The 12,401-nt window shown below is 40.3% G+C and overlaps 1 protein-coding gene across 9 annotated transcripts in view; it reads right to left on the minus strand.

The window, feature by feature from the left end:
* KLHDC3 (kelch domain containing 3) overlaps nt 1–12,401 on the minus strand; it is a gene marked incomplete at its 3' end in the record, with an annotated part of 42,355 nt that overhangs the window by 25,430 nt on the left and 4,524 nt on the right. For 7 of the 9 annotated variants that reach the window (XM_083605442.1, XM_083605440.1, XM_083605438.1 and 4 more), the window contains 2 exons: nt 3,411–3,664; nt 14–190 (listed from right to left, as the gene is read on the minus strand). In XM_083605442.1, coding sequence (XP_083461568.1) covers nt 14–190; nt 3,411–3,564 — 331 coding nt within the window. In that variant the 5' untranslated portion in view covers nt 3,565–3,664. Of the gene's footprint in view, nt 1–13; nt 191–3,410; nt 3,665–8,018; nt 8,129–9,897; nt 9,945–12,401 lie in introns of those variants that run through there. The other 2 variants (XM_083605443.1, XM_083605444.1) reach the window with 2 other exon arrangements.

The following is a 12,401-nucleotide window of genomic DNA, read 5'->3' on the forward strand; positions in this document are numbered from 1 at the left end:
GAACACCACTTACTGACGTCAAAGGCGTATAGGACATTGCAGGCTCCTTCAGTGTCATTGCGGCCTCCCCAAATGTAGATGGTGTCCTCAATAAGCACTGCAGAGTGTCCATATCTCATGTATGGAACTTCCCTCACATGGTCCCTGCTGTTTGTCCACACTGGTGGTAGTTTGGTCCAGCGCAGAGAGACTAAAAGGAAAAAGCCCACAGTGTTACTTGACTGGCTTGCTCTTATGCATCAGGCTGCTATGCACAGATACTAACTGACAAACAATTCAATTGCTTGGATTAACAAGTCATAATTGTTGGAGGAAATCCAATGCTGTCATGCAGTACTCTCTCTCTCTCTCTCTCTCTCTCGTGTGTGCGCGTTAAGATTGCAAAACATTACTTTACTCGGGGGAAATAAAAAAGAAAGAGAGAACAATGAAAAGATGCTAAAAAGGTTATACCACTAAGAGAATGTGAAAGATGTTCACCTAGTAATAATAATAACAATAATAATTTATTATTTATACCCCACCCATCTGGCTGGGTTTCCCAAGCCATTCTGGGCAGCTTCCAACAAAATATTAAAATACAATAGTCCTTGGATATTAAAAGTTTCCCTAAACAGGGCTGCCTTCAGATGTCTTCTAAAAGTCTGGTAGTTGTTTTTTCCTTTGACATTTGATGGGAGGGCATTCCACAGGGTGGGCGCCATTACTGAGAAGGCCCTTTGCCTGGTTCCCTGTAACTTCGCTTCTCACAGCGAGGGAACTGCCAGAAGGCCCTCGACGCTAGACCTCAGTGTCCGGGCAGAACGATGGGAGTGTACTGGACTGAGGCTGTTTTGGGGCTTTAAAGGTCAGCACCAACACTTTGAACAATCTGTTGCAAATGTGTTACACTATATAGATGCTGGTGCCAGATAAAGCATACCTGATGAAAATAGTATTTTCAACCATTGCTCCATTAGAAAAAGACATATATTCTAGAGTTCTAAAAGAATTAACACACACGAGTACAAAGCAGAGAAAATTAAGTGCTTTGAAGGCCCATTTAGGGTAATGGTTAAACATTGTTAAAAGCACACAGTGTAAAAGCTTAAAATAGGGAAATGGGTAGCTGAATGGCAGATTAGAATATGTAAGACAGCGCACACTAGAAAAAGTAAAAACATTCAACTCTTATTAATCATTTAAGAACAGCAGTAATCAACTAATGTACAATTCTATTGTCTATTTTCACAACAATGTTCTTCGGAACATTGGGCTAAGACAATTGCTGAAGGCTAATGTGCTTCATTGCTGAGTATTTGAGCTTGGGTCTCTCATAACTGAATCTACTACTCTGTCCTGTTGAAACTTACTGTGCCCTACCAGACTCCTGTTTGCTTCCCCTCTTCTGACTCTCCACTGGAATCTACATATTACACATATGACAATGAAAATCTGTAATTAGCTCCATAAAACTCCATGCCATAGTGTACTACTGCTGCCAAGAGATTCCCCAGTTTAAACAAATAAAACTGTAAAAGATGTATTTTTTAAAAAAACACCTTCCAATTAAGGTTAGTAAAATCAGGTATTTATATAGCTCAGCAGCATCTAGGTCATACCGTGCCATTCCTGTTTAAGCACCCAAGTTTGCCACTAACTGATGAGGCTTGTCCATGCATCATCAAGTGGATCATTAACAGGCTTTTGCACCTTCCCCAAAGAGCTTGGGGTTGGTCAGTTGTAAATGTGACATCTGGGTGAACCAACCTGTTGCAACAGAGTAGAACACAAGCTTGTTTTCTTAACCTGAATTATGAACAGGTTGCATTTCGATCATTTCTACTTGATGCTTACCATACATTATATATCAACCGGCTAGTGTCAGACTGCTGTATTATTTTCACATGGTAACAGAAGTAAAAAAAAAAAAAATCAATTTAATAACAGAGTGAAAGATGTATTCATGTCACACAGCACTGAAAACTAAAATATGGTGATGGTTGCTCCATGAATTATATGATCAAAAATGTTTTTGAAAGCTATCTATAGTTTCTTGCTAAATAATCAATAAAGGAAACTTTGACCATCTTGTAGTTTCAGCAGATATGTACTCCAGTTCAGAATGGTAGTTATAGGGAAAGCCCTTACAATTTAAGATGCCATATTTATAGTGTTATTGAAGCTCTACCACTTATTCCAGTGTTCACTGTATAAAGAAAACAAAGCACTGAATACTTGGATAGCTTGTTTTTGGAAAGGGATGTTGATCTAGCAAGAAAAAAATAAAATAAATGAAGTTCTGTTAGCCATCAGAAAAATAAATCTAATTTAAAAAGTAATTGCCTTTGCTTTTGTGGCTGCAAATGTGTGAAACTCTTTTTTCCTAGGACACACAATTGATGGTTTTTATAACCCCTTTGATTTTCTGCAAATATGTTTGGTTCTTAACACAGTATAACTTCTGGCTTAAACAAGTAAATAATATTCCATTTCTTTCCACAGCAGCAAATCATTTCCCAACCAATGACTCATTTTTAAGGATTATTCCTTCTCCAAGGCAACCTAAAGGTTATCAAAATATCTTGGAAAGGGAAATCATAAATCAGGGAGTTTTTCCTCCCTCAGCACTTCCTACAATGAAGCTTTGCTCCAACATTTGTTCCCCAAACTTGTTCTGATGATATACTAAAGGTCACTTCATACACAATACTTTCCCTAGACAGCAAGTAGCTCCCAAAGAGGTGAAATTTCAGCAAGATGCATACATGTATTTTTTTAAATATAAAAATATATGCATTGATTTGTTTACTGCTGTATATTATTATTGCAATCTTATACTTTAATGTACTGTAATTCTAAGTTTTAACCTCTTGCTCATGGCTCTGATATTTTTTATAATGAATGTTGATATATAAATGATAAACAACAAATAAATATAATGTTCATGTTGTGTGAAATGGCTGGTTTCCATGCTCCTTAAGAACAATTCCAGCTTTTGATACTTTTAACTTCTTAGTGACCTCATCTGTGTTTAACAGTTACAGATAGGTAGCCGTGTTGGTCTGCCATAGTCAAAACAAAAAAATTTTTTTCCTTCCAGTAGCACCTTAAAGACCAACTAAGTTAGTTCTTGGTATGAGCTTTCGTGTGCATGCACACTTCTTCAGATACACAGTGTATCTGAAGAAGTGTGCATGCACACGAAAGCTCATACCAAGAACTAATTTAGTTGGTCTTTAAGGTGCTACTGGAAGGAAAAATTTTTTTTTGTTATGTTTAACAGCTAACTGAACACTACTGAATCAATAAGGCAGCTGGGTTTGTTTGCAACAGCACGTGGACCTTGGATTTAAAGATCTCAAAATCACAACATTCAATCGTATGAAAGTGCTACTTGTTCAGGTCCTTTGCAGCCACACTCATTTTACCTGCATTGAATACATGAACGTCGATCTGTCGCAGTGTCTCATAGTCTTCCCCAGAACAGTAACCACCAAAAGAGTAGACTTTGTGTCCAACAGCCACAGCAGCGTGGTTTACTCTCCGGGGCCCACCTTCTAAATGCACTGTCCACCGTAACATTCCCTTTTGCAAGTGCTCAGTCCCTCCAAGAAGGGGGTTGGGGCATCAGAGTTTCATGCCAACAGGGCTACCAACCATGTTGGTATGTAGCCACAGAGCTCTGAAAAAGACAACAAATTTACAAATCTTCAAAATGCAACTGATTATGCCCACTGTAAGATGAATATGAGTCTTCCTCTATGCAACAGCTTTCCCACTGGACACGGTTTTAACTGCCTCTTTGAATATTGCATTACATTGTTCCTCTTGGGTGGGAGAAAGCAATTAGTTTTTTCTTGTTAGCCTGCTACATATCTAAGATAGGGAATAGTATTTATTGAATCAGAAAAGATGAAATATGTAATCATTCAAAAAATGGCAAAACAGGAGTGTTAACTATGTCTCAGCAGTTCAGGAGGGCAGCAAGAATAAGCATTTCCCTCTAGTCATCATTTCACAGAATGCATACTCAACAAAGTAATGGTAAAGAGAAAAGATGTTCCCATCAGGTTGTACAGCAATTCTAACAGAAGACAAAGAGAATGTTCATGGCTAATTAATCGCATTAAATGAATTAACAATTCAAGTCTTTTTTCTCTATGTGGGGCAGTTCCCAGTCAAGTCACTACAATGCCCTATCCTATATTTGTGCATCTGATTATTCCCAAATATAGAACCTTACATATGTCCATATTGAAATTCATTTTGCTAGTTTTGGCCCAGTTCTCCAATCTGTAAAGGTAATATTGAATACTGATTCTATCTTCTGATAGTTAATACCCCTCCCAATTTGGTAACATCTACAGGTTTGATGAGCATCCCCTCTATTTCTTCATACAAGTCATTTATAAAGATGTTGAAAAACACTGGGCCCAGGAGAGAACCCTGCAGTACCCCACTTATTTAATGCCTAACCAAAGAGAGTTCTAGAACCCGGCATCATCCAATGAAATTGAAAGATTCAAAACAGACAAAAGGAAGTGCAGTTTCACACAGCACATAGTTAAACTATGAAATAGGCTTCCACAAGATGTAGTGATGGCAAGCACTTGGACGGCTTTAAAATGGGATTAGAAAAATTCATGGAGGATATAGTTAACAAAAGCTACAAGTTATGATGGTTGTGTGCTACTTCCAGTATTGGAGGCGGTATGCCTTTGAATACAGTGTTACCTCAGATTACATACGCTTCCGGTTACATACGCTTCTGGTTACAGACTCCGCTAACCCAGAAATAGTGCTTCAGGTTAAGAACTTTGCTTCAGGATGAGAATGGAAATCGTGCTCTGGCGGCACGGCGGCAGCGGGAGGCCCCATTAGCTAAAGTGGTGCTTCAGGTTAAGAACAGTTTCAGGTTAAGAACAGACCTCCGGAACGAATTAAGTACTTAACCTGAGGTACCAGTGTACCAGTAAGCACAAATGGGGAGACTGCTGTTGCACACATGTCCTGCTTGAAGACTCCCCAGAAGTACTGGGTTGGTCACTGTGAGAAAAGAATGGTAGACTAGATGTGCCTTTGATCTGATCCAGCAAGGCTCTTATGTAATAGGAGTCCAGGCAATATATATATAGTTTTACTTGAAGGGTAAAGATCCTCTTTAATGATTTAGAGCTTTGTGTCTGGTTTTTCATCACACACAAGCAAGAAAAAAGCAGGCTGCTTATTAAAGAAGCATTTTCAAAAGTCAATCCCTTGGAGAAAATCAGTGGTTAGAGATTTAAACCCACACACGTCTCTCCAGCTACGTGTCCAAAATAGAAGGAAAATGAAGACCTGTCTTCTGCTGTGTGATGACTGTAGTGGGAGTTCTTGAAACCTTGTCAAAAGACTTCGTGAAGTTGGAATCTTAGAGTACTTAGAGAGAGCTTTTCTCATCAGGTGTTTGAACTATGTAGGAGTTTTAAAACCAGGGAACAGAATATGCTCTACTTGTTTAACTGTTCATCTCCTGTCTGTGGCAACTGGAAATATCCATAGGAAAACAAAATGTTTTCTTTAAGCAGAGGGCCTGCAATGAAGGCCAATAAAGCAACTGAAATCAATTTTCCAAAAAAACTGAAATCAATTAGCATTAGCCCAATATAGTTTAGATTAGAGCAGCATTCCACCCCAAACAAACAGACCAGATGTTAACACTTGAAAATTTTCCCTTTGTCTTGTGTACTAAAATATATAAATTCATAAAAGAAAAGAGGTGAAAATTCTAGTATAAAATGCACGATGAAAGAAGGTAACATGGTTAAGAAACAGGCAGAGATCCAACATGTGATTCTATGATTTTATGTTATATATATTATATGGGACACGGGTGGCGCTGTGGTCTAAACCACTGAGCCTAGGGCTTGCCGAACAGAAGGTCAGCGGTTTGAATCCCCATGACGGGATGAGCTCCCATTGCTCGGTCCCAGCTCCTGCCAACCTAGCAGTTCAAAAGCACGCCAAAGTGCAAGTAGATAGATAGGTACCACTCCGGCAGGAAGGTAAACAGCATTTCCGTGTGCTGCTCTGGTTTTGCCAGAAGTGGCTTAGTCATGCTGGCCACATGACCCAGGAAAACTGTCTGCGGACAAATGTCGGCTCACTCGGCCAGTAAAGCGAGATGAGCGCAGCAACCCCAGTCGTTTGCGACTGGACTTAACTGTCAGGGGTCCTTTACCTTTACCTTTTTATGGTATATATGTTAAAAACACTGATAAAATATAACAGGAAAGAAAAAAGTATGAGGGACGAAGGTGCCTACAATATATATTTTTATTTCAAGAGAGAAAAATATTGGCTGAATGTATAAAGTTAGGAACACAACAATGGCTATATAAGATCAGAACCCTAAGAGGAAAAGCTAGTTTATCCTAGTGCATACAAAAGCCATTTCTAAATAATGATGGCATCTATTTTCCATATGCATTTTATAAGCTTCACTATAGAGGAAAATGAATAATAGTTCAGTTTCCCAAACAAGTAATTGGGGCCTTAGTGGGGGAGCTCCTTCATGGAAAAATTCTACATATGCATCCATCATAGTTGCCTTTCAAGCACTGAGCACATCACATGAACATCTTTTAACATGAATGCAATTAAGAAATGCAATTTGGGATTTCTGCAGGTAGGGAGAGGTACTGATAAAGAATTATCCCAAAAGTTTTAGGTACATGTCAAATTTTAAGGTATATGTGCCTGTGGCCAGGGATCAAAGACTGAGTTTTCTTTTTTCTTTTTTAAGTAAGTCTCTAGCCCACCTAGAAAGAAAGTCATGGGGCAAAGCATTCAGGTACCTTCTAAACAATTACTGTGAAATGAGTGAGTGTGACTACCTTATATATTTTTTCTGGTACTTAGGAATGCTCCCTGTAGACTTGATAGCGTGATTTGGAGCAATGCTGTTATTGTTAAGAGGTTACTTTCTGATAGGTTAAGTGACTGTGACTGACTGCAACTAGAGGTAGGACAGAAGGAAACCTAAGGCAGCGAAGGTATTATGTGGCTCTCCAGATATTTTCCAACTCTCAACAGCACCAGCCAGAATGCTCATTAGTCGGGGTTAAGAGAGTTGCGGTAAACTGTTTAAAACTACATTTTAAATTGTTGTAATCTGCCCAGGGACCTTAGGGTATAGGACAGGTAATAAATAAAAATAATAATGGGTGGGATTCAGCTAATGAATCCCATCAATAGAAGGCCTGCAAAATAACTTCCTCTTGTGCAGCAGGACTTCCCCCCAACATGCCCCCCCAAAAAAATTGGCTCAAGGAGGTAGGGAGAACCCTTGGAACAGTGCCTGGGGAGAGGAGAGGGGCCACTGTTCTGTCTGTCAATCCCAAATGCTTCCCTTACAAAACAATCACTTTAGATAGTTTGTTGTCTATAGAAACAATAAATAATTGTGGCCAAATGTAATATATCAGTTTGTACTGTACTAAGAATAATACAAATAGTGTTAATATAAATTATTGCTTTTTGTGCCTTCAGCAAAAAAATAAAATAATGATGAAGGTAGCACTGTTTTCAATATTTTAAAAACAGTCTTGACCAGTGAGTGGATGTCCCAGAAATCTACAACCATGAAAGGAACACACCACCACCAAACCCTGCCCCAAACTCATACATATGGTAAACTAGAAAGTATAAGAAGACAAACCCTTGCCCCAAGGAGCTTACAATGAAAAATCTACTAAGAGGGAGACAACTGAGAAAGGGAGAGGGCAACTGAGGCAAGGTAAACAGAGGAAGATTATGTACTAAGGTATAGCTCCAAAAAGAGCAGAAACACCAGTCCTAAAAGAAGCAGACAAAAGTTAGCTCTATAAGTAAAGCAGTTTTAAATTTTAAGAAATATATGGGTCAAAATCTCTTATGTTCCAGAACAAATGAGCCTAGCAAGAAGCAAACAAAATCTTCATTCATCTCTTCCCGCAAACACCAAAGCAATCCTGCACCCACTATTTCTCAAGTGCACGCAAAGGACGTGTCCTTACCATGCTGTTGTCTCAGTCCTTGAGAATATGTAACCTGAAAAGCTGTGTTTCCAGCTACGTGGTTTAGTAGCACTTAAAAATAGATCCAGTCAGCTTGAGGCCGGCCATATAGACTGTTCTATTTCAGGCACATCCCAACTCACTGTTACATCCAGCAGAATAACAATCCAGCAACTTTTCTCACTCCTGACATTTATGCACTCCATTGGCTACTCATTCCAAGACAGCAGGAAATGAAAGCCAGTGTCAACACAGGCATGGTTAGTGGCCTTTCATAATGAGGAGCAGCAATGCTGACACTTGCCTAATTACTAGGGAGACTGAGTTACTCATGCTGCTGCTAAAATAAGACAAGAAACTTGCAAATTTCTAAGATCTCCAAGACACACAACTTGAGAAACAGTCGGAAACCCAGGGATCATTCTCATGTCACTGCTTTCAGACTGAGGATGCCTTCTGAAAATCAATGGTATGCTGCCACATGTTCTCAAATGTGAAAGAACAATAATTTTGTCCATGTACAGCAAAAATCTCAGAGCAGTCAGCCTCTCAAAGAGTGATCCAACATCTTAAAGTTTAAACAAGGGCAATATGGACTGTACACAGTCAAATTAATTGCTGCAAAAGCAAACTTCTAGAATCTAGTTTGCCCTTATTCGCTTTTGGGAGACAGCATAGTACATAAGGGACAAGAAGAACCACCATGGAATAGCACCCAGAAGACAAATGAGACATACAAAGTAGTAGAATGTGTCCACAGATGTGAAGCCACTTCATGGTTAGTTTCTCAAAGTAAAACACAATAGAAGTTTCCTATCAATAGCATAATAACAGGGTAAGGTATGGCATGCCAGAAAAATGCAGAGCAACCACAAGCCTAAAAAGGGCTTGCTGAAAACAGATTTTCCCAAGGCTGAATGTACTAATCAAGCTCATTCCATGTCTCAAGTAGTGAGCCATTTCCCATTTTTAATGGAAATGGAAATTGGAGTGAAAGTGCGGGGGTGATAACTGCAGAGAGGATAAAGGGACCCCTGACCATTAGGTCCAGTCGTGGCCGACTCTGGGGTTGCGGCGCTCATCTCACTTTATTGGCCAACGGAGCCGGCGTACAGCTTCCAGGTCGTGTGGCCAGAGCAGCACACGTTTACCTTCTCGCCAGAGCAGTACCTATTTATCTGTACCTATTTATCTACTTGTGCTTTGACGTGCTTTCGAACTGCTAGGTTGGCAGGAGCAGGGACCGAGCAACGGGAGCTCACCCCGTTGCGGGGATTCGAACTGCCAACCTTCTGATTGGTAAGCCCTAGGCTCTGTGGTTTAACCCACAGCACCACCCGCGTCCCTTGCAGAGAGAATATTGCACTGTTAAACCACTGAACTGCCAGAGCAAAACCCAAGTTATTTCTAGCAAAACCTTTACGCATATCATATAGGGGTCGGGGCGACAGCTGAGCTGCTGTCATGTAGCCTCAGCTGTAACTACTGAACCTGCTACCCTTGTAAGCCCCTCAACCTCATTTTCTCTTTGCTACTGGCCAAGGAGCAACAGATTTCCTTATGTCTGACAACACACTGCAGGTGTTTTAATCCTTTCTGATTCAGTATCTCCTTTTTAGCAAGAGTGAAGTGACATGCCACAAGAAAGGGAAACTGTCCATACCCATTAGTAGGAATACCAGCTGTGAAAAGACTGACATAGAAAAGGTCATACATCTGATCACTTATGTAAGCTGACTTAAGATACAGTCCACGCTAAAATCAAAAGGAACCAACCTCTACAGCAAGCTACATTTACACACCACCCACACCAAGTCTACCCAGTCCCAACCTCTTTCCACCTCATGAATTTAATCTAGCTTCCCATCTCAAGCAGCACCTGCCAGTCAAGTGCTCATCCTCCTCCTCGGCTGAGCACCCGCAGGTGCCTTGGAACCTTGGATTTTTTCTCTCTCTCTTTTCCTTGGCCTCCTTCCGTTATGCTGTATGGCCATTCTGACATCAGAGATAAGCAAACACTATAGAATTTCAAAAATTTCCAGATTAACATCCAGACTTGATTGCTGCAATACAGTATGTTGTACATGTGGTTGTCCTTGATTATTATTTTTTTGAAATTTCAATTGTTTCAGAATATAACAGCCATATTACTAATATTGGCCATTTAGAAGAACTCATCAGCTTAAAAATATCTTCACCGGCTTCCAGTTTGTTTCCAGGTACAATTCAACGTATTGTAGTGATTTTGACCTATAATGACCTACTCAGCTTGGCATCAAGTTATCTGAAGGGCTGTCTACTCCTACACAGACCTGCTCACTCATTAATACCTGTGACAGAATCTGTGTGTCAACTTTAAAAGTGAGGTAGGTAACTACTAGAGATAGGGGTTTTCATTGGTAGTGCCCTAAGTGTGGAATGCTCTCCTTCCAGTGCCACTTTATTGGCACATACAAAATTTGGACATCAGGTGAAGGCAACAATACTTGCAGATCTTTGGAGATCATTTTGGTTTTGCTGTTCCTTGCAGTCTTAGCTATTATTTTTACTACTGTTGTGAGTTTTAATTGGCTTCTGATGTCAACGGCTGGATTTTAATTTTTTTGTATTATATTGTAAATTACTGTATTAGATGCTTCAGCTGAGATGTGACAGAGCTCATTTAGACACACAAATGATGCCTTCTCCATAGCCTACAGAGATTAGCCTCCCACTCCATGACATTATGCTGATTTATAGATCCCTCCTATTAAATTACTAATCAGAAGACCACAATGTCAAGATTCCATCCCCAAAACCCCAAGAGGCCCAATTTGACAGTCATTCGATTCCTCAAGGAAAGATCCCAGGAATCTTAGAGGGATGTGCGTTAGATGCACGTCTCCAGGAGAAACTTGCTATAAACAGAAGTCATGAAGCAAGCCAGAAATTCCATAAACACCATTAGTCATCTGAACAGCAGAGAGAAGAAACTGCTATATTCAAACAGAAGGGCAGCTCTTGTTCGCCAATGACAGAAGCACCTGTTCAATCTCAATGCACCCTTTACCTTTTCAACTTGCTCCCACCCCATCTCTACCACAATGATCTTGCAACATAGAAAAAATCAACCAGGTTATAGGGTTGCATAGACTTCAAGCAATAACTTGAGTAAGGGGGAGCCACAGGAAAGGTTCAGACTCCAGGCATAGAAGGGTGTGGACAAAAAAACAAAGCCTGAGTATTTTGGACTTCTCTAATGCGGGGGGCGGGGGGAATGAACTGTGGCTCTCCAGCTGTTGTTGGACTTCCAACTATCAGCCCCAGCCACCATGGACAATGGTAATAGATTATGGGAGGTGGAATCTAGCAACATCTGGAAGGCCAGAGGTTCTTCACTCCTGCTCTAAAGAGACTTTCCATGAAAATTATCTATGGAAATTCTGTTCTAGTTATCCTGGAAGAAACTCAAACACATTAACTATAACAGAGACTAAAAAACCTTTATATCACAATGTAATGAATTTATTTTTATCTAGCTAACTAGCTTAGAACAATATGCCTTGAGGTGATAATGAGTTGGATGATTGCCAGTTAACTGAGGGTGAATCCTGATAAAAAACAGGCGCTGCTAGTAGGTGGTATTTGTGATGACCCCAGATTTGCTCTGGAAGATTGGGGGGGACCCCCAAAACAGACTTAGGGAGTGTGCAGGGAAAGGAGGAGAATGTTCTCCTTAGTGTTAAGCTGAATACAACCCTAAGTTTCAGTCCACACAATTTGCCTATACACATTTCAGAAGTAGCTCTCACCTAACTTTATGCAAAAGAGAACTACAACAATTTCCTTCAGGAGCTTGTTTTACAAATTCAGTTCCCTGTCTGCATCTTTCCAAAAATTTCTTCTTCCATTTTACTGCAGCTAACTCCTGCATATGCACACATGAAAAACGACAGAACAGCATAGAAATTATTTAAAAAATCAATATTCTTACAATATGCTTCAATCCTGCCAAGAGTCTAACATGCTATTTACGGTATGTACAAGGTCTCTTTATGGGCAAGAAAGCTAAGTGACTGAATGCAGTCAGTAAACCTGCCAAGTACAATCATAATAAGCACAAGAGAAAGTATCTAATGCTCCGCACATTATCAGAAATACAGTGGAACCTCGGGTTGCGAACGTGATTCATGCAGGAGGCACATTTGCAATCTGCAGCGCTGCATCTGCGCACGTGCGATGCAATTTGGTGCTTCTGCGCATGTGCAAAGTGTGATTTAGCGCTTCTGCGCATGCACAAGCACCGAAACCTAGAAGTAACCTGTTCCGGTACTTCAGGGTTCGGCGCGGTCCATAAACTGAAAACGCGCAACCCACAGCGTTTGCAACCCGAGGTATGACTGT

Source organism: Podarcis filfolensis (assembly GCF_964270895.1).
Source record: "Podarcis filfolensis genome assembly, chromosome: 3".
NCBI lineage: Eukaryota > Metazoa > Chordata > Lepidosauria > Squamata > Lacertidae > Podarcis > Podarcis filfolensis.